The sequence below is a fragment of the Mirounga angustirostris genome, unplaced genomic scaffold (assembly GCF_029215605.1).
Source record: "Mirounga angustirostris isolate CCGP_5_RB_7025 unplaced genomic scaffold, mMirAng1.0.hap1 SCAF_12, whole genome shotgun sequence".
NCBI lineage: Eukaryota > Metazoa > Chordata > Mammalia > Carnivora > Phocidae > Mirounga > Mirounga angustirostris.
In genome coordinates, this window is record NW_026991720.1 from 109094074 (window position 1) to 109120448 (window position 26375).

At 37.2% G+C, this 26375-nt stretch overlaps 1 protein-coding gene across 1 annotated transcript in view; it reads left to right on the forward strand.

Moving 5' to 3' along the window:
* LOC135362175 (alpha-mannosidase 2-like) overlaps positions 1-26375 on the forward strand; it is a 165070-nt gene that overhangs the window by 97021 nt on the left and 41674 nt on the right. Inside the window, exons 14-17 of the mRNA XM_064575597.1 lie at positions 13434-13599; positions 14921-15139; positions 15899-16021; positions 19764-19878. Of these exons, the coding sequence (XP_064431667.1) occupies positions 13434-13599; positions 14921-15139; positions 15899-16021; positions 19764-19878 (623 nt within the window). The remainder of the gene's footprint in view (positions 1-13433; positions 13600-14920; positions 15140-15898; positions 16022-19763; positions 19879-26375) is intronic.

Consider the following 26375-nt stretch of genomic DNA (forward strand, 5'->3'; position numbering starts at 1 on the left):
ATCAGTAGGCTACCATCATTCTCACATACTGATTTCTGAAAGATTTACAACGTGGTCAGAGTTTGTCTCCTTAGTGCTTTCAGGGCATGATATCTTAAATCATTCTTTTCATCAATTTTATGTGAACTTGAAAAGAATCTTCCTTTCCAGGCCCTTATAATTAGTCTACTGTGATTTTGTTCCTAGGTACAAAATTATTTTAGATTTTATTAGCTTTAGATTTTATCTGTGGAAGTGGCTGAACAGACTGCATTTAAAATGATAGTTTTAAGTTTTATTTCTTGAAAAGCAATGGCAAAGTAGTTATGTGTTCAGTGAACACCTGCTAAATTGCCTGGTTAGTCTGTGTTTTAATTGCCTTTTTATTGTTTATACTTTAAATCAAACTTTCTTAACTAGCTGCGTGGTTCTAGTTTGTTGTCAGATTATTATACAGTGAATTAAGTTTATACAAGGTGTTTTAGTTGTGTGGTTTGTCTAATGAAATCAAAGCGATTTTGTTTGTTGCTTCCAACATCTTGCAATTACCTCATCAAGGATCATAATTGGGAGAGTGCAGAAGATGGAGAGGAAAAATGTGTGCCCTCTGTGTGTTGGATTATGATGAGATATTTTGTTACACTGTGAAGGCAGAGTTAGCATGGGGACTACCAACTGTAATCTGGGAAGGATTATAATCATTTCCAGTTATGATATTTGGAAATGCATAACTTGGTAGAACTTAAGAAAAACTTGGGAAAGGAGATGAGATAGTGGCAAAGAAAAGCTGACGTTAGTTTTGCTGTATCTGCCAGGTAATGCAAATCTTGAACGATCCTCTTCTGTTATTGCTGTAATGCCAGAGGTTTTCCCCCCGTTAGTTGGAACTGTGTAATGCACCATGAAAGAGAGAAAGTAAATATCTGGACTACGAGTCATTTTTAAAAGTGATTTGTATTAGGGTTGGGCAGGGGGGAAGTGATGATTAAATGAGAGTCCTTAGCTGTTCTGTTTTGTTTTGTTTTCTGGTTTCTTGCACACTCAGTCCTCTGTTCTCTCTCTTCTTTCCTCCCCGTGTCCATTATGTCTTCTGAAATTGCTGAGACAGAGCTAATTAACTCAAAGCAGTTCACAGCATAGACTGAAGTGATATGGCGTATTTCAAAGTCTTCTGTTCTTCTGAACCAGATTTTTTTTCCTTCTAAATGCAGATTAATAAAGCGTGCACTACAAGAGGAACAAGGAAAAGGATTTTAGTGAAGGTATCCCGACCCTGAAAAAGTCAGGAAGGGCTTCAAGCCCATCTTGGACTTCAGAACACTTCACAACTTTGTGGTAAAAGAAAAATTTTAAATAGAGCCTTTGGACTTATTTATTTCATCCCTATTTGGAGAGCAGCATTATTTTATTATTTTCTTTTATTTTAGGCAAGAATATTGTATGTGAAATTAGGCTACTTTTCAAAGTAAAACATACCTGGGTTTTAGGGGTTTTTGTAGGTGCTTAAAATATACTCAAAGTATTATAGGTAGTTGGATGGCTTGTGTGTTTTTCTTCGAATCGTGTTCTTTATCCCTTGTGACATTGTGTTTGCCTTCACTGTAAGTGATGTTTTCTCTAGTGTTTTGTATCTTCTTCAGTTGGTTCATTGGATTGTAGAGTAGAATGTCTTTCCCAGGACCAATACTGTGTCTAAAAGTGTTTTGAAAACAGAAAGTGGTTTGTGTTTTGTTGTTTTCATCATTTTACCTCTTATATGATGGCTCACTTGCATGGAGAGACATAGCACCAATATAAAGTTTTTTTTTTCTTTTTTTCTTTTCACCTGAAAAACCTTACACAGGATAGATTTCTGTTGTTGACAAAGATCTACAAAGGGAATACAAACATATTTGTCGTGTCTGTCTTTAGTAACAAAACAACTTTATTTTACTGCATTAACTTTTAAGGTCTTTTTATTCATGAAAATCAGCCTGTTTATGTACAACATGTTCCTCCAATGTTACAGCATTATAGTTATTGGAGAAATGAAATTTTCTCCCAGTAGATGAAAATTACATTTTGATTGAACATCATTCCTTATGCAGTCACCCATAAATATAATGCCTTCTGCTGTCTTTTCAGAAAATGGCTACAGATGTGATTTCTGAATTGACAAGAAAATTGAACATCTTAATGTTTTAGGTAAAGCAGATGGTATTTTTGTTTAAGGCAAAACTCTCTCATAGTGAAAGCAACTTAATTGGTGACAAGACTCTTAGGGTCAGCCAAATTATGTACAGCTTTTGTATCTGTTTCTTATTATTGCTTTAGTACCAAAGGTCTTAGAATAGTTGGAAAGGAGTATTTATCCTTCTTATTGCTGTTTTCTCTTATGCCCTTAAAATAGATGTAAGGTTTTTCAGGCCTGTTTTATTTATAAAAGTTGTAAAATTGCATGTTGATTCTACTTTGGTTATATTTTGGCTTTTAGAAGTGCTTTCCCCATTCCTGAAATATGTAGTTGTACTTTTGACAGTTAACGCCTTATAATATTGAGTTGTAGCTATAACGAGTATTTGCAGCAATAAATTCTGATAACATTTATATACTATTTTGTTTCCATACCATTGAGCTTTGGGCAGCTTTCATGGTCAGGTGCCTAAAAAGAGCACCGTATTGTGAAAGGAGCTCTGGACTGAGAGTCAGGGGCTCATTCTAGTCCCACCTCTGGCACTAACTAGCGTCATTTTTTTGAAACCTAATTCCATTTGCTACACGTGCTGGGAGAGAGGGATCCGAAGTAGGTGATAACTAGAGTTGCATCTAGCTAACAGTGGTTTTCTCGTCTGTTAACACCTAAATCGTATATAAAGCATTCATTTGGATAAACACTACGAAAGGAAGTTTTTATGTAGAAAACTCAGCTGTGGAAATTAAGCCAGCTTGTCCAATAACTGGGACATAGGAAACTATTTTCCAGAATAACACCACAATTGCAAAATGGAGACTTACTATAGCAATTCCTTTCCTACCACCTCTTATAAAGAGTTAGAACTTACTGAAAGAACAGCTTGTGTTGTCATTACAGCAGCTCAGGAAGGTAGCCTCGATTTCATCTCAGAGAAACTCCCTTAAACCGCAGTCCTGCCATTGGAGGTGATTAGAAGGTTTCCGAGTGAAGGCTCTTTATGGGGTGAATACAGAGCACTCTGATGAAGCAGCAGACCGAGAGCCTTGGGGACATGGGGACTCTGATGGGACTCTGAGTGCTGCGGACGGCCCATCTACTTCTAGCGCACACACTGGAGGGAAATAGGACCACCCTCCTTACCTGCAAGGTTCGGTTCCTTGGAGCCTGACTGCTTGAATTTAAATCCTGGCTCTCTCACTTAAGTGGCTCTGTGTCCGTGAGCAGGATACTGAACCACTCTACACATCTGTAGATAGGTATGATTCAGGATGTCACAAGTTAGTTATGAAACTGAGCGGAGTTAATTCAAGTGAAGTACCTCCTGAATGCTAGGCAGTGTTCCAAAGGCAAATTAAGTGCAGCTGCTGGTGTAGTCGGTATTGTTGTTATTACCATTTTGGCTGAAAAACTCTATACCACCTGCTGAGTCAAATTTACTCTGAGTTAAAAATAGCAAAATTATTTCTTTATGGTAAAGTGCTATTTATGAATTACTGCGTTGTCTATTAATATTATAAACAAGCATAATTCTCTACTCAAAGTAATATTTTCTAACAGACAGCTTTCTAGAATACTTACTTAACAATCACATACTTTTCATCTAAACCAAGAACTTGGATTAGAAATATTTTGTGGAATCCTTGGATTTGAGATAGAAGGTATTCTCAGAAATTAAATACTTAGTTGACAATAGCAATTTTAGGTCCCGCTACCATACTGTTTCATGAAGGGCAGCTTCACATTTGCTTTTGAATCTTGTCCTTGCAGAAATGGCTGTTCATAGGATGATAGATTCGTAATATTTTTGTCCCATAAATTTTAAGAAATATATTTCCTATAGTTAATTTAAGAAATTAACTATAGGAAAAAAATGCTGAAATAATGTGTTAGGAAGATCAGGTAACATTTATCCCCTACTTGTATTCAAATATAATCCTAATTTTCATTGTAGAGAAAAAGAGTGTTCTGTTCCTTACTGTTCAATTTTTTTGCCTCTTATAGATGAGACCGTATTTGCTACTTAATCAACTGGAAGCTTTCAGAAAACATCATTTTTTATTTTTCCCCCTACAAATATAAATTCCATTGTCTGGTAATTAAAGAGAAGCAAGACTGTTATTATACAGTTTCTGGAGAAACTTTAATGGGGAAACAGTTAAATATTTGCCTACTTAAGAAGGCCTCTTTTATAAAAATAGAAAGGTTTTTAAACTGGGAGGCCTTGGAAAGTATATGAAAAATCTTGTGCATGTGTGCATGTCTCCAGGGAATGCAGTCTGTGTGAGGTAGTCAAAGATTAGAAAATAAACAGAATTTTAAAAGGCTAGGAATAACCACCTTAGTCACTGTAAGGGACTGTCAATCATTTGTTTTTCACAAAGTACAGGTTCAGGGTTTTCGTTGTTTTCTTCGTAGTGTTTGCTGTGAGCACCTGTGCTGAGACAGTGGGGTTGGGCACATCAGGCCTGGTGGTCTGTGGATGAGGAAGTGGGAAGTCATCCTCCCTGGGAGGGACGGTCAGACAGCTGGATACACTTTATTTCAGTCTTTGCCTGGGCCCAGGTCCAAGGACCCCAAGTTTTTCTCATTGATCTTTGCCCCTCTCCACCCAGCCCTCAAGATTTTCTTGTATGCATTTGGTGGTAAAAAGTCTTTGTGCTACAAAACCACAGCTTAGCCCTCATTTTCAAGAGGAATAGTATAACCTGATGTGTTAGTCTCCTCCTGCTGCTGTAACAAATTAGCACAAAGTTAGTCTCTTAAAAAAAGCACACATTTATTGTTTTACAATGTTGGCGATCAGAAGTCCTAAGTCAGCTTCACAGGCCTAACAGGTTGGCAGGGCTGGTTCCTTCTGGAGGCTCTGAAGGGAGAGTCTGTTTCTTTGCCTTCTTCATCTTCTAGAGGCCACCTGCATTCCCTGGCCTGGGGCCCCTTCCCACATATTCCAACCTCTTCTTCTGTTGTCATGTGGCCTTCTTCTCAGTTGGACCTTCCTATATCTCTCTTATAAGGATCCCTGTGATTATATTGGACTCAACTGGATAATCTAGGAAATCTCACCATCCCAAGATCTTTAATTTAATTGCATCTGCAAAGTCTTTTGCCATATAAGTTACTCATAGGCTCTGGGGATTAGGATGTGGACATCTTGGGGGAGGGGGGAATGGTAAAGTATTCTGTCTGCCATACCTTGAAACCTGATTTTTGTATTTCCAATGGATAAGTAGCTCCTGAATTTGGGATAGTTAATTAAAAAGCATCAGGATAAATCTGTGTGATGTTCCTCAGGCACCTCAAATTCAAGAAGTCTAAACCTGAATTTATCACCTTCATCTTAAAACTTCCTCCCACTACCCATCCTTAGGTGTTCGATCCTGGTTATTGGCACTCCTATCATGTCTATCCCCCCCTAACTGGAAACCAGGAGCTGTAGATTTTTTTTTTTTCTTCTCGTTTTACTCGGCCTTCTCCAAGGAATCCAAAAAATCCTACTGATAAGATATCCTGCCTGTTTCTCAGATTTGTCCCTCTTTTTGTATTTCTATCACTCCTGTAACTTCGGTCTTCACCTTTCCTGCCTGGGTTATTATAGCTACTTGGTTGGTCTTCTGCTTTTAATCCTGACTCCTTAAATCCTTCCTCTACCTAGCAACAGGAAATATCTATTCAAAATGAATCTGACCATGTTAAACCTTCCAGTCACTCCCTGTAACTTATATAATAGGGTCTGTGCTCCTTATAATGATTTAAAGACACCCATTCCTCACTATGACTTGAGATTTAGCTCCCTTTCTAGCTCATATATTGGCGCTTTAGAGGTTCACTTTACTGTGTAGATTTTAGTGGTATTGGATGGCTTGTATGTCCTGAAAATAACATCCTTTTTCTTGTATCTGTGCTTTTATTCTGATAGTCAAACTACCTAGAGCATATTTCCCTATTTTCCTTTACCTGGCTATCCCTCCCTGCCCTACTTTTTAAAAAGTTGCTTGTTTTTGTTGTTGTCATCATATTTTCTGATTACTTTAAAAATATGTACTTTTTGTAGAAGAGGGTTTTACATCCAGAAGTATTAAAAAGTAGTTGCAGAATATTCACTCATAATACCAGAATCTAGAGGAAGTACCCTGTTAATAGTTTAACTTCTCTTCTACTGAATGTACTCTGTTGTTAAATATATCTGCAGAATTCTTAGTTTCAAATATTTCTCCTTAGAGAATTTCATTCTGTTTAATTTTAATGTATTAAGTTTCTGTGGTGAAACTGTTCATCCTTTCACCTACTTACGGAAAGTCTTATCAGTTAAACTCCAGTATCTGGAGCATGTGTAGTTCTCATTCTTTTGTCTTTTTCTCCTTGGTGTTTAATCATGAGGCTCTGTCTTCTGGGATGTCTCGAAATTTTGTATTAAGTGGTAGACATTGTGTATGAAATTTATGTAGTCTCCAGAAAATATTTTCTTCTGGAAAGCGTTCAGTCTTCCTCTAATCAAGCGCTGTGCTAAACTGAGGCTAATTCATGTCTTGTTCATCTAGCTCTCCAAGTTTTCAGCTAATAGTCTTGTATATTCTGTGGGCCCTACTCCCTGGTAGGTTCTGAAATGTCGTGAGGGGGCATGTGTGTGGCTCAGTTGGTTGAGTGTCTGACTCTTGGTTTCGGCTCAGGTCATGATCTCAGGGATGGAGTGCCACGTTGGCCTCTGCCCTCAGAGGGGAGTCTGCTTGAGATTCTCTCTCCCTCTCCTTCTGCCCCTCCCCCCCCACTCTCTCTCTCTCTTTCAAATAAGTAAATCAATCTTTACATAAAATATCATGAGATGTCTCTGCTCTACCTTTCATCAGCTTTCTGTTGAGGGTTTAAGCTTCCCTTTCTGTAGAGCAGTCCAGTATTTGCCATGTGTACTGATGAGAAAGCTACATGTATACTTGAAGCGTCCTGAGTCCTCACCAAATGCTTTTCAGCCACTCTGCTCCCACAGTGACCCTCCTCTAGGCTTTGCATGGAACTCAGCCATTCTCAGGCTGAGAATTGGCATGCCTCAGGGTAAAATGGCTAGAGAAGAAAGCTCATGTCTCTGAAGTTCTTTGCACCCCTTGGCAGTGTTCTCTGTTGCCTGCAGATGATTACCGCATCTCTCTGGGTTTTCTAGTTGGCCGGTAGAAGTGGAGCTCTTGCCTGTCAGCTCCTCCGTCTCTCTGAGAGCCGTGTCTCCTAGAAGCTGAATCAGCCCTGATTTTTCAACTTCAGTCTGACAGTTGAAAAAGGTTCACTTTCTCTACTTGTATCTGTGCTTTTATTCTGATAGTCAAACTACCTAGAGCATATTTCTATTGATTTCTAAGAGCACTTTACAAATTTCCCAAATTTGATTTTCTTTTCTTTTTGGATTCTTTAACCTTATTTTTAAGGTAGAAAATGCTTAAGCTTTTGTTATCAATTCTGCTAGCCTTTCACTTCGCTATTTTTGTACCGTTACGGTTAGAGAGACCCTTTGTGCCACAGAGGACATATTTATCTTTTTCTACTAATCTTGTATCATTTTTAATGTTTCTACATTTTTTTAATCTAGAATCAATGTTGGCATATTGTTTTAATGTGTCTGTTTAACCATTTGTCTTGCCTATTATTATAGATATAGAATTGTTTTTTGCTCTTTCTCCCAACAAAAGGATTTCAGTGAGATTTTGATTAGCATTGCGTAGGATTCATGAATTAATTTTGGGATAGTTGGGGTTTTTCGGCAGTCTTTTATTTTTCTCTCCTAGGCAAGTATGTCTCTCCGTTTATTCATTTTTATGTCTCCCAATAAAGTTTTGTCATTTATGCAGTCATTTTGTGTAAAATTAATTTCCTATTTTGAATACTCTCCTGATTCTTAATCATCCTGCCACCTTTTTGTGTGCATCACAAGATGCTCTGTGCGTACCTTTGTCTTATTACCTACCCTATTGTATTGAACTTAACAGTTTCCGTCTCTCTCTTCTAGATTATAGGTGCTTCCACGACAGGGACTATGTAATCACATTCATAAGTTTGTAACTATACAAAACAGGAGGTATCCTTCTCTCTGTCCTTTTATTCTTTTTAAATTATTCATACACCACGTGGTTACTTTGTACATGTGTGTATTATATGCACCTGTGTGTTTATTTCCCCCCTCCCATGTTATCTGAACTCTTGTTTCAAGGAATCTTTGTTATCACATACGTAGTTTAGTTAATTTCTGTCATTTAGATTTTTATATGCCTTACACAGAAAAGCATTTAAGGCAGCTCAGTCACCTGGGTGAATTAAAACATTCACTCCACCATCCAGTGTGATTCATGTACCAGAGTCCCTGGTCAGGACGCCAGGAGGATTTTGTGAGGAAAAGGAGAGATTTAATTGCTCTTGGGATTCTACTTTGTGTCAGGCCTGAGCTATGTGATTTTCCAAACATTTTATCATTTAACTCCAATAAGAGTCTTATCTCCTGATTTTATAGATGAGGATATTAAGGCTTAGAGAAATGAAATACCTTGCCCAAAGCCTCTCAAATTCTAAGGCCCGTTGTGGGGTTTTCAGCTTGAATTCGTTCGATTCCAGAACCCAGGAATCACAGAACTCTGTGATTTTTGAGACCTGTCATATGTCAAAATGGCTTTTTGTTTTTAATATCTTGATTCTTTTCCCCTTAGTGACTAACATTGTAAGCATTATGTTTTAAATAGAGAAAACTAGGTGGACTATATCAGAAAGACTTCAAGTCTAGAAATTGAAATTTTTATAAACATATAAATCTGTATATTTCCACATTCAGAAAATTCTCTAAGTTTACTACTTTTCTTTAGATTAGGCTCCACTGATGAGGCTACTTAGGGAAGATGAATATATTCTTATTTGAAATGAATTTTTTTTACTATGCTGTCATTGATTAAGAATCAGACACACTGAGCTCTAGTCTGCTTTATTCTTAACTTTCTCTGTGATCTCGGATCTGTCATTTCTCCTGTCTTTGAAAAGGGGTTAATTATATAGCTTGTCGACCATAAAAGCATTTTTTTGTGGAATTAAAATTATCAAAATGAAAATGATCTGATAAAATTATAAAACCCCATACCAGTAGGCATATTTATAAATGATACATTCTCCTAGTGGGATTTTTGTGCATTACTCATTTATCAACTATTTGTTGAACGTTATTCCGTGTCAGGTACTACACTAGGCACATGAAGTTACAATGATTTTTCATATGACCTGGTGTTTGCTTACTTGATTTTAAACTGCACTTAAAGGGGACTTGCAGATACTTCTCATTTTTATCTCCCTTACACAGTCTTAAATATATGTAATGCTTTTTAAATGTTTTCCTTGAATAGTGTTTTGCTTACCTCATGTCGTGAGGTCATAAGATGAGCTCCTTAGTATATATTGCAAGATTTTTTCTGTTCCAGTGTTCCAGTTTATAAATTTTCTTTTACAAATATAATATATTGAAATGCAAATAGCTTTCTGTGAATCCCAAAGAAAGAGGCTCCATGAGGATCTTTGGCATCAGTGAGAAAAGAAAATTCTCCACATATGAATTTGGAACTAAGGAAATTTCTACAGGAAAGCCCAGTTGTCAAAAAGGTACTTAATGAGCTTGACCTGTGAATAAAATGATTAAGAAGATGGCCAAGGGGGTAAGGTCAAGTTCAAAGCCTTATTATGGCACTTTTTTGCTGGGTGAGTCTTACCTGCATACCTAACCTCAGTTTCCTACCTGTTCAGTGGGAATGATGAAAGGCTGTACCTTATAAGTTGCCTGTACAGGCCCAAGGGCTGGGCCGCACAGACAGGAAGCATGCTAAGTGATAACTCCAACGTCACTCTGACCATGAGGCATACTCCTTCCACTCTGCCCTTCATCCAGTCCTAGAAGGAGGTCCATGTGCTCCTAGACTCTTGTTCAGAGTTGGCACGAATTAGATTTGCCTTAAAGAGAGAGTGCCACAGTCATCTTTTTTAACATGGCATGAATCATTTCTACAAAAGGGATGAAGGAATTCTAAATATACTCATCCTCGATAGAGTCTTCAAGGACAGAACCACATTTACGATGGAATTCTAGTTCTTCCATAAAATGATTCCCAATTTGACATAAAGCATGTAGATGTCCTTTCATTTTTCTCTCAGAGTGGATCATAGTCTGTCACCTAATTTGATGGGCAGGTAGCATATGAATGCTTTGCCTCTGTGAGGTGAGGGTTGTTCCTTGTACACAGAGAATTGAGATCATTGCTGTAACCCCAGGTTAAGGGGTCTAGTGTCGTATGAGAACGAGAAGGCTGGATGTGACCTGGTGATAGATGACAGGAGGAAGCTAATGTAAATGTGGGGAAAATCAAGGGGGAAAAAGTTCGGAGTTTCCTTTACAGTTACTTACAAGGTAAAATAGAAATTAACTGTCCCCATTTTTAGGATATAAGTATTACTCTCCTCTTCTTTAGTGTGAATCAGATATTATTAATTTTCAGTAACTGAGTTTGATATTTAGGATATTGAAACCTGTTGGTTTCATTCACAGCTGATGGGTTTAAATGGACTCCTATTTAGGGATGTTGGCAGTATAACAAATATTTGACTACCAAACATAATAAAAATGAACATTTAGTTAATTTTTGATTGTGTACTTATTTCCAAAGGAAAATATTTCATATGTGATTCTCCTTTCTCTGTACTCTACTTAAAATGTATGTAGATGAGAGTTGTGTGTATGTCAGGTAAATTTATGCTGTGGTGCGCTTGAAGAACATGGTGTGAATCTCTAATTATGTTAAAAAATTGATTTTCTTAGTGCAGCATTATACTCATTATATACTCTACACATTCCATTTTTGAACAGATTCCTGGCATGATAATTATATAATCATTCAGTACAGTAGAAACATCATTATGGTCACATACTAATTAGCTACTAAAATGAAACAAAACAGAACCTAGTTCACAGCTTATTATAAAAAGTGATTTAATATTATATAAAACTAAATGTATGGTTAAAATTATTATTTGCTTTAAATGTGAATCTTTTTCCCCTATGGGACACGGGAAGGAATCTGTGTTCTGGATGCTTATTACCTAATTTATTGGTTGGGCACATGTTACATTTTATTATCAGAGCCCTTATGACTAGACCTGTGTAGTAGAGCATCCAACAAACCTGCCAGTAGGAATTCTAGGCTCAGTACCTGGATGTGCCTCAGGGCTTCTGCAGAATCAGGATACTGGCCCGAGTCTTCAGACCATATTATCTCTAAGCCTCTGGGAACATGGGGTTAAGCAGTAAATCACTCATTTCTGGGATGCTGGCTTAAACATCTTTGGTGCTGAGGATAGGTGATCCTCAACTGTTTTTCTTCTCCACGTTGCACATTAGGAATATAGTATTGTCTTGCTGGTAACAATGAATCCTGACAGTTGTGATTCTCCAGGTGTGTTTGTGATGGGACAAGTCAGGTGACACGTAAGCTCTGGTAGAGGGCAGTAGGAGGGCACCAATAGGTTGGCAGATCCTTCAGGTAAGTCTGTTAGCATTGCCCTCACTATTCTTTAGAATTTCTTCTGTGGATAAAATAGGGTTTTACCCAGTATGTCAAGACTTCAGTGTCCTTTGTAAATACGTTTTTGACTACACAGCTTCAGCCACTCTTCTCTCGCACATCTATGGAATCTCGGTGAACATAAGTGGTGTAAGCTAGGTTGTGTGATCCTGATGCATACTATAAGCCATTAGGAATTAGAGACCTTTTTATTGCTGTGTTGTCGCTTTTGGTATCTCAGAATACTATTTCTATCATAAGAGCTTCTCCCGATAAACCCTTTATAAGTCAAACATTTTATAGATTTTATGCTACATGCTCGCTCTTTTCTTTTGTGTTTTCCTGTTGTCCTTCACTTTAGTTTTGACCACTGCAAGTATTAGTTTTACTTCTTATGCGATTTGCAATGCAATTGAAATACACAGAACACACGTGGAATAAAAGAGCACGACTACGCTTTCTAATGCACTAAATACACAATACTAGCTGGTGTCTGCCATCCTTGATGTAGCTGCTATGGGTCAGGGGGAGATGGGGTTGCTATTTGACTATTCAGTTCTGTGGTCCTGCAGTTACAAAATTGTATAGGAAACCAAAATATTTCAATCAAGAAAATATTCACTAATGAATCAGTGAGTTATATTATTCAAACATCCTCTTTGAAATATCTTTTGATTTATTTGAAGATAATCTGATTCAAATTGATCATAAAGTAAAATCATAAATCTTTCAAAGACTCTGTTTCATGAAGTCTGTGATATGATGGTCTAGAACATTTCTGCTCAGAGGCAAAGCCATGAAACAGTGAGGATCTCCAACTAAGAATTCTTTGAATATCAAAGAAATTAAGAAGAGGACTTTAGGAAAAATGATGAAGTCCTTGAATATTTTTTACAAATGTAGTTATGTTTAAAACCATCCTATAAAAATTAAATGCGTGAAGGTGTCATAATGTGCTAATATAAAATATTGTTGGAAAAAGTCTGCCAGAAACTCCAGTTCATTCATTTTTTTGCTCATTCTAAGAATTGCATGTAGTTTTAAATAATTGTCTAAACTTATTTTAATAGTGTGTGTTGTCCTTTTTCTAGCTAGGCCCAGTCAAATCTTTTTTAGCACTATTTGTATAAAATTTTAACACCCTTTTTAAGTGGAGCTACTTGAAATGATCTTTTTTCCAGAACCAACTCTCTTGGGGAATAAGGACCCCATGTATATAAAATAAATGTGTGATTCTGCATGGATAGCCATACATTTTTGTTGTCTTTTAGTGGTCTAAAATGAATGTCAGGATTTTAATTGAAATTAATTGTGGCTAAAGTACAAATAGGCAATGTATGTGTTTTCTTACTCAGCGAGCTTAGGCAGGGATCAGGAGATTAGTTGGATCAAGCTGATTATTTTAGAAAGGCTAATAAAACCATGTGTTATATAGGTCATTTTCTGGGCCATGGAAATAACTTTATTATAGTTCTATTAATGTCTTCCATTTGTATAACATTTTATTCTTAGAAAGTGAATCATTATTTCGTTACCCTTTGTAGTGTGTGTTATTTGTGATGAAATTGCGTGTTCTCCAAAAATTTTACCAGAATGTGTTCCTTATAAGTCCTCTCCGTGTGTTGACTCTATGTCTACAAGCTGAGTCTTTACACAGAGTGTAAAAGAAGTAGAAATACTGTTTTAAGACCCGAGTAGTGAAGCAGCTGTTTTTGCAGGTATCTTGTGGTCTGTAATCCTTCAGAACAAGACCGAATCTCAGTGGTCTCAGTCTATGTGAGTTCCCCCACAGCACAAGTGTCTTCTGCTTCCGGAAAGCCTGTGGAAATTCAGATGAGTGCAGTTTGGAATACAGCAACTACTATTTCACAGACAGCCTATGAGGTACGTTTTCGCCATAGAACTTAAAGAGGCACCATTAAAAAAGCATAGCCAGTATGTAGTTTATATATGTATCCATGCTCCCTTTGAGTCATCACATTGGTGTATGTGAAGTGGTTAAAGTTGTGGATACCAGGGGATTTAACTGACCAGTTAAATGACACTAAAGGAAAAGAGATCCTGTGTTTCCTAGAATACTAATATCTTCTTTAGTGTGTATATCACATGTTATTATTAGTATGTTATTAGCATGTATATTGTATATCTTTGTAAGTATTGGAACTTTTTCCTGAGGTAATGAAGTCATCATTACCTAAAAAATTTTGAAATTCTTTGTTTAACTCAATTCAGTAACAATTATGCACACTGAAGTTGAGATAAATAACACCTTTTCTAAATAACTTAGGTCCTTTCAGCGTTTCATTGCAAAGGTGACGTGACACACCATAAAAGAAGGACTTCCTAAAATAGAGGAAGGTGCTTTTTACCTGAGATACAACTGTGGAAAGCCTGGCCTGAAGTAATAGACATTTTTGGAGAAAATTTCTTAAAGTAATATTAAACTGGACCCCCGCATCACTAGAAAAGTTGAATTCTTGGAGTCTCGAGTGCAAATTAAACTGTACTTCTGAAGACACAGCCAAAAGCTAGGAACTCTAAATGAGAATTGCTTTGCTTGTTAAAAGCCATTGCTGGCTGCTTTCATAAATTCATAATCCTTTAGTTAGAAAGGAGAAGATAATAGAAGTTTTGGTCAGATGTTACAGGAAACAGCCTATCTAGAAAAGGGAGGAATAGCTCCTAGAAGGCAGAGGTCACGACTTACAGTGTGTGTGCATCCTCTGTGCTTTGTGCATTGTCTGCTGGACCCCAGGCATTCGATGGCCACTGTTAGCCTGCCTAATATTTATAGTATTACATTTACCACTTTTATTTTTAATGTACTTGAAACCATAGTATAAAAAGGGTCCTGATAATTAGGAAAAATCGTTGTTCACCTAAAGCTCCTACCTTCATGAAGCATTTTCTCCTCTGAGCATCCATTAAGAGCACCATAGGACAATTGAGGTTGCTCGTATAATTTCATATATTGAATGAAAGCATTCATGCCTTTGATAGTCCTACCAACCTGAAGTTATTAGATTCCCTGGATAAACGGAAATGTGGATACTCTACCCATAAATTCTCAAAACATCTTTAGAGTATTAAATTCTTTTTAAAATACGGTAGTTTTTTTGTTGTTGTTCTTACTAGATGTATAAATCCTTTTCTTTCAGTAGATTGCATTTCTCTTTAAAAAAATTCTCTCCTCTGTCTTTTAAAGATCTCCTTCCTAGTGCAGATGCCACCACTCGGACTGAAAGTGTATAGAATTTTGGAATCAGCAAGTTCAGACCCACATTTAGCTGAGTATGTGCTGCATAATGGTAACGTAAAAGATAAAGGAATTTTCAACATGAAGAATGTAAAAAGTACTGAAGAAGATATAACTCTAGAGAACTCCTTTGTTAAACTTCGGTTTGATCAGTCTGGGCTTTTGGAGGTATGTTCTGAATAGTTTCCAAATTCATGGAAGGCTTATCACTTTTATTATAATATGTGCAGATTATGTATGCAGAGGGGGGAAAGTCGATGCAAATACTCTGGGAGAAAGGATGGATGAGCTATATGTATCTGATATATGTGGTCCACTGTGACCACTTGCTCCTAACAAGGGTGGTCTGTGGGTGGTGCTACTCCGTGAACTGTTACTGGTCCACAAGATAAGTATAGAAGCTGTAATGGTTGAGAAAAATGTTTGTGGAAACTCTGAAAGCACAATGACACAATAAATTTATGCCTACTGAATCTAATAATAAAAAATTTGAGTGTATCTTTGGTATATCACTTTAAATTTAATTTTTCTAGTAATTCACTCTTATTGTACTTCACAAAAATATTGGTCCATGCATACTGGAAATAAAAAAATAAACCTGCTTCTTCAGTACAGAAAGTTTGAGAAGCACTGGTCCACATCTCTTAATTTGTGTATCTCTTTCTTCCTTAATGAAGTGTGTTCTTTTTGTTTCTATTGTGAAAGTTTTAAATTCTAAGTATTAGCTATAAAAGTATACTTTTAAATATAAGATTTTGGGTGTTCATCCAAGAATCGTGAACATTAGAGGCTGAATGTTAGCATTTTTCTGTCTGTCTTGAGGTTTTTTGGTGTTTTTTTTTTAATCAACATATACATGGAACCAGATGCAACATCATTAAAATCTTAATATAGTAAGTTGCTTTTAAACATTGTTTTTATCCTTAGGAAATGATAAATAAAGAAGACAGTAAACATCATGAAGTAAAAGTGCAATTTTCATGGTATGGAACCACCAGTAAAAAGGACAAAAGTGGTGCCTACCTCTTCTTACCTGATGGGGAAGCCAAGGTAAGTGCCAATGAACTGAGCTGTGAATAAGCATTTATTGAAAGAGTAATGAAGAAAAAAATAAGTTCATCTCATTATTTTGTCATCTGTTAGGTATAGATGAGTTGGTTCCACTATTATATTTCCTTATTGACACTTGGCAATCGGTAGTCGTGAGTGTTAGGTAAACAAATAATTTTTCAGGGTTGGAATTCATTAAGGTGCTACAATGAACAGTTGCTCTCCATGGAAAGAAGCCAGATTTGTTGGAGGGTTCAGGTGCTGTTGTGGTGTTCTGTGTGGCACAGCACATATACAGAGACAAATTATCTAGCCATAGGAGAAAAATAAATTGTCCAGTGGGCCATTTTTCTCCTTAACTTTCAGCACTTTAAAAAACAAAAAAAAATTTCCCTCCCCTTGACTGTAAAGGTGTAATAATATATACAAATTTTGGCACATTTTTGAAAATGCAGAAAACTGAAGAAAACAATAAAATTTACCAACTATTCCAAAGGCCATGCAAACCACTGCCAACATTTTGATGTATTTTTTATTGTCTTACTATGCATATCCCTTTCTCCCCCATTTGCACTGTTGTGACAGTGCTCACAATCAAATGGTATATTCTTCGAAAACACAGTTTTAATATATACTGTTGTGATTAAAGGTCTGAGGGTCCAATGTCTAACATGGTGACTGTAGTTGATAACACCATATTATATGATATGCTGAGAGAGTAGAACTTAAATGTTTTCACACACACAAAAATGTATATATATGTAAAAAAAAAAAAAAAAAGAATTTCCTATTGTTGCCTATGTAGATTTTCTCCCAATACTTCACTACTGTAACATTGTGATAAGCTTTCTTTGTAGCATTCTTTTTATGCAGTGATGATTATTTCCTGAGAATAACTTTCTAGAAGAGTTATTTTGTGTCAGTGGATGAGGCCTTTAAGACTTGATACAGGGGCGCCTGGGTGGCTCAGATGGTTAAGCGTCTGCCTTCGGCTCAGGTCATGATCCTGGAGTCCCGGGATCGAGTCCCGCATCGGGCTCCCTGCTCGGCAGGGAGTCTGCTTCTCCCTCTGACCCTCCTCCCTCTCCTGCTCTCTGTCTCTCATTCTCTCTCTCTCAAATAAATAAATAAAATCTTTAAAAAAAAAAAGACTTGATACATACTGGGGCGCCTGGGTGGCTCAGTTGTTAAGCATCTGCCTTCGGCTCAGGTCCTGGTCCCAGGGTCCTGGGATGGAGCCCCGCATCAGGCTCCCTGCTCTGCGGGGAGCCTGCTTCTCCCTCTCCCACTCCCCCTGCTTGTGTTCCCTCTCTAGCTGTGTTTCTCTCTGTCAAATAAATAAAACCTTTAAAAAAAAAAAAAAAGACTTGATACATACTATTTCTCTGTCCTCTAAAGTGACTGCATAAATATTCGCTCCCACCAGCATTTTTGAGAGTAGCTCTCTAATATACCACTCCAAGCACTGAGAATCAGTCATATCAAAAGCTTTACCTATAATAATGGGTGAAAAATATTTTACTGTTAAGTTTTTGTGATTATTAGGGAAGCTAAACTTCATACATTTATTTCTCTCTCCTATATCTTTTGTGAGTTTCATATATAAGTTCTTTGACCATTTTTCTACTGGTATGACTTACGGATCTATAAGCATTCTTTATATATGGTAAAAATTAATCCTTTTTCCTATATACTGCAAAATGTTCCATCAGTGTGTCATTTAATTTAATTATGTTATGCTGTTATAGTATTTTTTTTTAATTTTTGTGTAGTCAGTTCTGTATTTTTTTCTTTAGAACATCTTCCTTTGCTTTTCTACTTATATAGGTTTTCTCTACTTCAAGATAAGTTAAATATTCTCCATATTTTGTTGCCTAGAAACCTGTCTCCTGCAGAAGTTACTGTTGTTCTTCAATTTCGAAAAACCTGTTAGCCGAAATCAAATAATAGATTTTATTTTATTTTTTTTTAAAGATTTTATTTATTTATTTGACAGAGAGAGACACAGAGAGAGAAGGAACACAAGCAGCAGGGGTGGGAGAGGGAGAAGCAGGCTTCTCGCTGAGCAGGGAGCCCGATGCGGGGCTCGATCCCAGCACCCCGGGACCATGACCTGAGCTGAAGGCAGACGCTTAACGACTGAGCCACCCAGGCGCCCCAAATAATAGATTTTAAAGAATAGCATTGACCGTTCTAAGGAGTCTAGTTTTTTGTTGTTTCGATTTTTTTTTTTAATCAGTGAGGAATTAAAGGTAAACTACAGCTCATAGTAGCCGTTCTAGGAAGGGTAGTGGATCCTAAGTATAAGCTGTATCAGTCTGTTCTCACTTGGACAAGAATTTGGGTTTTGGGTTTTTTTTTTTTTTTTTAAGATTTTTATTTATTTATTTGAGAGAGAGAGTCAGAGAGAGGGCACAAGCAAGGGGAGCAGCAGAGGGAGACGGAGAAGCAGGCTCCCTGCTCAGCAGGGAGACCGACGTGGGGCTTGATTCCAGAAACCTGGGATCATAACCCCAGCCAAAGGCAGACGCTTAACCGACTGAGTCACCCAGGCACCCCAGGAATTTGGTTTTGATTGACTGTTCTTATACCAAAGAAAAAATGAAAAATAACAATACTTCTGGAATATTATGCATGGACAATTGTGACTAATTTATTTAAAATTATTCTATCTTTAAATAGCTCTAATATTAAATTAAAAAACCGAGAGAATTATCATATATTTACAAAGAGAAAATAAAAGACTATCAGGGAGGCAGGTGGGTGCATCAGAAACAGGTAGGAGCCCAGAAATCCCCATGCCAGCTTTCATCTTCTTCCCTTACTTTTTAGCTATATGGTAAAATTAGGTCCAAGAACTTTGTAAACTCTTAATGCATTATATTAATTTCAGAATATTTTTTCTGGAACCAGAGAGGTACATTTGGAAGAAAATTTCACAGTTCTGAAAATCTGATGCTACTTAAGTAGTTCGCAATGCAAGCCTAGCTCGTCATGCCATTGTTGAGCTTCTGCAGCCTGTAATGCTTAAGAAAATATAATTCCTTCAAAAAAAAAGAGAAAATATAATTCTTCATAAATGCTTTCAATGTGTTCCTATGTCACAGAAGTATGTTCTGTTCCTGATTTTTCTTGACAATTAGATTCGAAATGACGAAACCTTAAACCAGTGGTTGCCATAGTTTTTTCAAGTTTGTAAATTTGCTTTATATTCAGCTAGTTCTTTCTAGTAAAAGGGCAGTGTGTTTTATAGACTAGTAAACCTAACTGTGATTAAGCAATTCTCTGAATCCTGCTTTCTGTTTGCTTAGATGACTCCCTGTGGTCATCCTTGCCACCTGCCCGACCCCTGAACATTAGGGGGCCACGGTTATAATAAACGTTTGCCTGGGAAAATGTCACTGCTGCAGAATGAATGATATTTCTAATAAATAGCACATGGACAATATAGAAGGGTTTTAATTAGAAATTTTTATAGCTGGGAGGGAATGTTTGTAGATCACCTAGGCCAGTCAAGTTGTAAACATTTTTATTTTCTATTTTCAGCACTTTTTGTCTAATGAAAAACCTTATACTCCATTTTTATAGCATGCGCCTGTTCTGATACCTTGTAAGGTTTTGTTTTCACTTGAGATTGCAAATATCAGGTGGTATGTATTTGCCATTTGGGAAATGATAATAAACATCCCTTGGAAAAGTTAAAAGCTGAAATTTTTTCTTAAAAATGTCATTTCCTCCTCAGCCTTATGTTTACACAACACTGCCCTTTGTCAGAGTGCAACGTGGAAGGTTTTACTCAGACGTGACTTGCTTTTTGGAACATGTTACCCATAGGGTCCGACTGTACAACATCCAAGGTAAGAAAACAAAGCAATAGCTGTGAAACATGTACTCTGGTTCTGGAATTCTTTGTGTGTCGTTTTTAATAAACTAGCAATTGGTTTTTTGTGTTTTTTTTTTTTGTTGTTGTTATGTTATGTTAATCACCATACATTACATCACTAGTTTTAGATGAAGTGTTCCATGATTCGTTGTTTGTGCATAACACCCAGTGCTCCATGCAGTACGTGCCCTCTTTAATACCCATCACCAGGCTCACTCATCCCCCCACCCCCTCCCCTCTAGAACCCTCAGTTTGTTTCTCAGAGTCCATCGCCTCTCATGGAGCAATTGGTTTTTGAACATGGTATTTATGGTGGTCTTTCCTAAACTTGTCATTATACTCACTGTGTGGTTTAAAAATATACTTAGCCTTTTGATAATCAGAAATGGTAAAACATTTAACTCTACATATGTATGTTCTTTCCCTATATATATCTCCTCTTACGTCTCATAATATTTGTCTTGGTCATGAGTTCATTAATTGGAATCTTTATTTCTAAGATCTAAAAACAGTGGGGTTTTTTGTTGTTGTTTTAATTTTACAAAATGGGAATTCTGTCAATTACGGCTTTCAGTTAGTAGATCATTAACCGTCTCTGACATGCACACACACCCCCCACGTATGGCCTGCCTTAAATATGGAATGTATTACAATAGCAGGTGTTACTGGAATTTAACTTTCTTTTAAGAAAAACGTTCGTTACTAATTCTTTCTGTTTACAAGTCTTTACCTGGGAGAGTATAAAATCGGGCGATTGTTTATTGCTTTTAGGATGGGACTGATGAGCAGCATCTTTATCAACCAAGTGACAGTAAATAGGCTTTTAATCCTCTTAGGGACTTAACCATGGGCAGTGGTTCTTGTCCTTCCTTAGGATTTGGATGGAGCCGTGGCTCCCAGACACCCTCAGAGTTGCACATTTATGTTGGTTCATGTTGAATTCACTTTTTTTAGAATGGAGTACTTTTCCAACCACAAATTTAATCCTAGTAACCAGACCACTTAACCATGGTATCAACTCTCTTAGAAAAGGACCTCATAAAAATGCCACTTTAGATTCTTCTTTGCTGTTAGCTAGGCTGAAAAAGTTAGAAAAGGAAATATTGTTTCCTTGAATCTTTATACCAGTAGATAATAAAGCGTTTGAAACTAATGATAAAATATATGGGCAGGCGCTGTTTGCTTTTTGGGTTTTGTGGGGAAGCAAAGGGTACTGTGTTCAGGGAATGTTCACTTTGCTACCTACAAGAAAGTCTGAAATAATCTTTTATTGAGTTTTATTGAGTTTTCTAAAATCTCTGGTAAGCCAGAAACAATATTTTTGACCATCCTTTTCTACTCTTGCATAAGCCATTGTTCAACATCTCTGAGAGCTCTAAAATTATACCTTCAGCTACGGCCAGAGGTTTCATTTTATGGGTAGAAAGTAGCATCCCCATCACACAGGAGATGTGCTTATCTGCTTTTAGATTTGCTTAAAAAACTGTTGCTTGTAATGGAATGTTTCTTCCTTGAGTACAGCATGGCCCCCACTTTGGCCCAGGCCTGTGTCATCAAGCATGGTTTACTGTTGTTTTTCCTTCGGTCTACTTAGGAGGTAGGCTGTGTGACAGAGTTAATGCTGAAGCAGCTCGCCAGAGAATTCCTACTTCTCAGTCAAGTCCGTTTGCTTAATTGCTTTTCTTTTTGTTTAAATGAGTCTGTCACCATCATTGCAGCCTCAGAGTTTTCGCAGGTTGTCCAGGGGATCTGGAGCTCATCACAGAGGATGGTTTCCGTAAATTAGAGGGCCCTCTTCTGCTGCTGTGACTATAAGCTTAGTTTGCCGTCATAGCCCAGTGGTTGATTTGGAAATTAATAGGCTCTGACTTGCCTGTGTACTCAACCCAACAAACATGCATTTACCAGGCCCTAAAAGCTTTTCTTTTCTCCTCTTTCCTTCTCCCCAGCTAAGCAGTCCAAAATGCCCAATGGCTGACTAGTAGCCCCTTTGCAGAACCAGGAACCACCAAGATTTAACTGCCTCCCAGCCCTCCAAGGTGACAATGCCAGTGGATTGGTCAGTTAAGAAAGAGAAGTTGTTCTCAACTGGAAGCTTAGAGTATTAGCATAACAAAAATAATAATAATAAAATAAGAATACAGACCTCGAATTGCCTCTGGATGTCACAATGGGTGGAATAAACAGGGTGAAGCATTTGGATGAGATTTCTGTAGCTTGAAAGCAGAAAGCTTCAGAAGTTGGTGGGAAACGACAGATAAATAAGTTAGGTATAACGTGAAGTTAACTTAGAGTGCTTCTCCAGATGGGTTTTACTGTTCTTGGCTTGGATTGAACCTGAAACCAGCGTGTATAACCATTCAAAGTGACATAGCAATCTTTATTTTTGCTCTCTCAAGCCCAGAGTGTTTATATTTTTTGTTTTTTTCCAACATGAAAGCAATCGGTGGGAGATGGAGATACCAGTTCACCTGAAAGGCTTTCATTCCAACTATACATCCTTCTATGTTTGTATCTGAGCCCCTCTCAACAAATCTCCCTCTTGGAAAAAATAAGCCCCGTTGTGGAGAGAGAGCCTCTTCTCAGTCGCCTTCCTGACCTCCCTCCATCTGTCGTTTTCTTTCACATACCGGTGCATGAAGGCTCAGGTTGTCTGGATCCTGGCTCATTGGGGTTTTAATTAAATCACTGGTCGAAACCTAAGGAAGAGATGTGAGGTCTTCAGGGTGTTTGGATATCGACGAGTTCAAAGTGCCTGAATGGGGTCTGGTTATGCTGCACCAAAGCAGCCATACTGTGAAATACTTGAAAGCTCTTCGGTGTTTTAAACTTCGGCCTCATGTAAACCAGGTATCTGGGCGATTGATCAAAATCCATGGACAGGATGTAGCTTTTCGTCTTAGGTGTAGAGAAAACATCAGCCAACTTCCATGCTTTTGCCGAGTGGCTTGCGTTTAATATTTCTTGAAAGAACGTAAATACCTACTTTCAAATTTAACTTTCTAAATTGTCTTTGGATGTATGCTAATTGTGCCCCCTTTAAATAAACTGACCAGATGCAGTTATTCGGATGAGTATTAATGAATAGAGCCTGTTTGTTGTTAGTACCAAATTTATGAGCCAGAAAAAAATGGGGCTTGGGGGAGAGAAACTATTAATATTTTATGATTAGGTACTATAATGGTATTAGGTTACTAAACCATTAATTATACAAAAGATTTTATTACCTCTCAGCAACAAGGATAAAGAAACAGAAAGAGTTGATATTATGGAATATCTGTCTTTATTGAGAGTCTATATTAAATGTTTCAAATTCAGTTTACTTGAAATATTCTTTTAAAAAAACTAAAGTAATACAAACCTGATAAAGTATCCTTAAATTCCTCAGTCTCTATTTTAGTTACTCTTTGACCGTTTTCTCCCCCAAAGTAACCTTTGGCTCCAATTAAGCTTTGGGAGAGAAAACAAAAGCAAGAACAGAAAGCAAACAGCACTTCCCAGATTATAAAAACTGTGTGGTCATCATTGATTTTGCAACAAACTGAGTTGGGAGGCGTAGGTTCAACCAACTTTGTTTTTTTTGTTTTTTGTTTTTTTCTTGGTGTTTTATATTTAAGTTTTAGTGTCTATTTGTGTTCTCTCCAGATTCTGAAAATGGTCAGAGGTGCAGTTTAGAGTCCTCTCTTAACATCATTTAAGCTATTAAAAAACACTCTTGTGTTTCTTTTCATTATTGTTCAAACATTACATTCAAAACGTTTCTAGAAATATTAAATTAGAGGAAATCTTGTGCTCACTAGCTTTAAAAGCTCTACAAGATCAGAGGGATTTGAAAGAGTTCTAATGCAACACAATGTATCGCCTTCTATCAGGTTAAATAAGAAATCCATTTTGTAGCACCCATAATTTAATGAAATGCCCTTTTGGAACTATTTTTTTTTTAATTTTCCAAAGATTATATTTAGTTTGTAGAAAATAACATTTTTCTGGAGGAAAAGATGGGAGAAATGAGGATTAATTTTTCTTGCACTATAATCATCTTTCATTAAATTGAAGCTTTTCGTGTCACTAAGGCTACTTTAGCTTTTTTTTGTTAATCTTGATTTGGAAGATAGAATGTGATACAGGCAGAAGCCCCTGTATCCCCTTACGTTATATTTGTTTCATCACAACAAATGCATACCTTGCAGTGACATCATGATCAGTAAGTGACATTTGCTAGCTGTGGCTTCATTTGTCTTTGGAGTTGTAATTATTAAACTTTGGTGCCCTAGTTTTTTGACATCAACAGCTACTTTGAAGAATGAGGTTGCTATGGGTTACCAGTGTGTCCTGTACATTTTCACTAGCACAAGGTTCAGGTTCCAGATCGGTTAAAATATATACCTTCAAGCTTCCCCCCGCCTCTCCGCCCCAGGACTACGTTCTCCTAGGCGGGTGTTTGTGAATGAATGAGTATGTGTGTAAACCATGTTTCAACCCTTAAGAGAAATATCTAAATGCAATACTTTTGCCTATTTTCCACCAACATACTATGAAAGTACTATATGTAATGGATCTTGCTAAAAGAAAGCAAGTAGCCTGGAGGTAAAATGTAATGAACTGCCATCAAAAAGTATGGAAGAAAAGACTTTCCTTTGGCTGCAATGACTGAGTAATTTCCTTGCATGGGCACATTTAGCATTCAAAAAGAGGTCGCTTAGTTTTTCTCTGTTTTGAATATGTAATGTGATTGGATTCATAACATGACCCTTGACTTTTAGAAAGTCAAAATGAACTCCATCTAGTTAAACACATAAGAGAATCACACTGGGAATTAGAGGTCTGAATCCTCAGTTGTGCCTTGAAGCCAACCAGTGACCTTGAGTTTGTCCTTAGATTTCTTACGGACTCAGTTTCTTAAACTGTAGAAAGACTAGATAGATGGCCAATTAGGTATAACCATTAAAGAGTCTTCACAAAACTTAGTATTACATAAAGTCTCTGTTGTGCTTAACTCCTTGCTCCTAAATTCATCTTCTAAGGTTGGTTGAATCTGGGCCTTCCATCCCTGGAGTCCTCCTCCTTGTAAACAAGGTCTCAGAGCTTCACTGAAGTTGTTTTTATTTCCATGAAAAGATTCATGAGGATATTAAAATGGTTTGCAATCAATCTCTCATTTTTTTCCCAGGACTGCATTCCATATTTAGTTTAAGAGTAAAAAGCATTAAGTAAGTTATGGCTAGGCAGACTTAGGTAATTCAGACATTTTTGGAATACCATAATATGCAATTGACTGCTAAGGATTTTTCTTTCCTGTTAATTGGAACTTTTAAAAATTGAAATAAGTAGCTATGTGTTGAATCTGATTATTCCCTACAGGCATGAAAGAGGAGGTTATTTTAAGGGACTATAAGCACATTCTGGCTACACAAATTGAGAACTCAGAGGTTATCTTGGGGGCTCGTTGACAGCAGCTGCTGTGTTGAAAGCATAGCTTCTTAGCAGGGAAGCATCCTCCCCCACAAATAAGTGTTGTACTAAACTCAGATGAAGGGCAGGGGGATGGGAAATATAGGGGGAGTATGGTGGTTAAGAGCTCAGACTCCAGAGTCCACGTACCTGCATGTCATCTCCAGCTCCTATCCCAGCTCTGCCGCTTACTAGCTAGCTGCTTGACCTTGCGCAAGTTATTACCTCTCTGTCCTTGGTTTTGTCATACTGAAAAAGGTGACAATAATAGAATCCACCTCACAGAAGTGTTGGAAGATTAACTGAGTTAATATACATAAAGCCTGGCACATATTAAGTGTTGTGTCTCCTTAAGAGGTTGTGTAGGCTTTGGGCACCTGGGTGGCTCCGTCGGTTAGGCGTCTGACTCTTGATCTCAGCTCAGGTCTTGATCTTAGGGGTTGTGAGTTCAAGCCCCACATTGGGCTCCGTGCTGGGTGTGGAGTCTACTTAAAAAAAAAAAAAAGAGGATGTGGGCCAGATGAATTAGACATAAGTGTTACAAAAGACAGTAGCCATTGAGGGTTGGGGGTGTTGGGGAAGATTTGATAAAGGAAGTGAGCTGTTGAGATGCTATGTCTTAGAGAAATGTCATTTATATAGGCAGAAAGGAGGGAAAGAACATTACAAAGCGTGAAGTGGGGTTTTTTTTAATCAGACTCCTTTGTTCCTATTAGAATTTGAAAAACTATTACATATATTTAAGTTGGCATCTAGTTTTTATACATTTAAAGAATTGCAGATGTTTTTTTCTGGAATATAATAAATATTGACATTTTAAAATAAGCATATCCAGTGAGTAGCAATTTGATTTCCAAATCATGCATTTTTAAAAAGGCCTGAATAAGATCTTTAACAGTCAAATTTCACATCCTTATTTTCTCCTTGAACTCGTATTTCCATTCTACTTCCACAGAATTTTATCTTAATGTAATATTTTTATGCTTGAGAGTCTTGTTATTCATCAACCTTTCATTACTC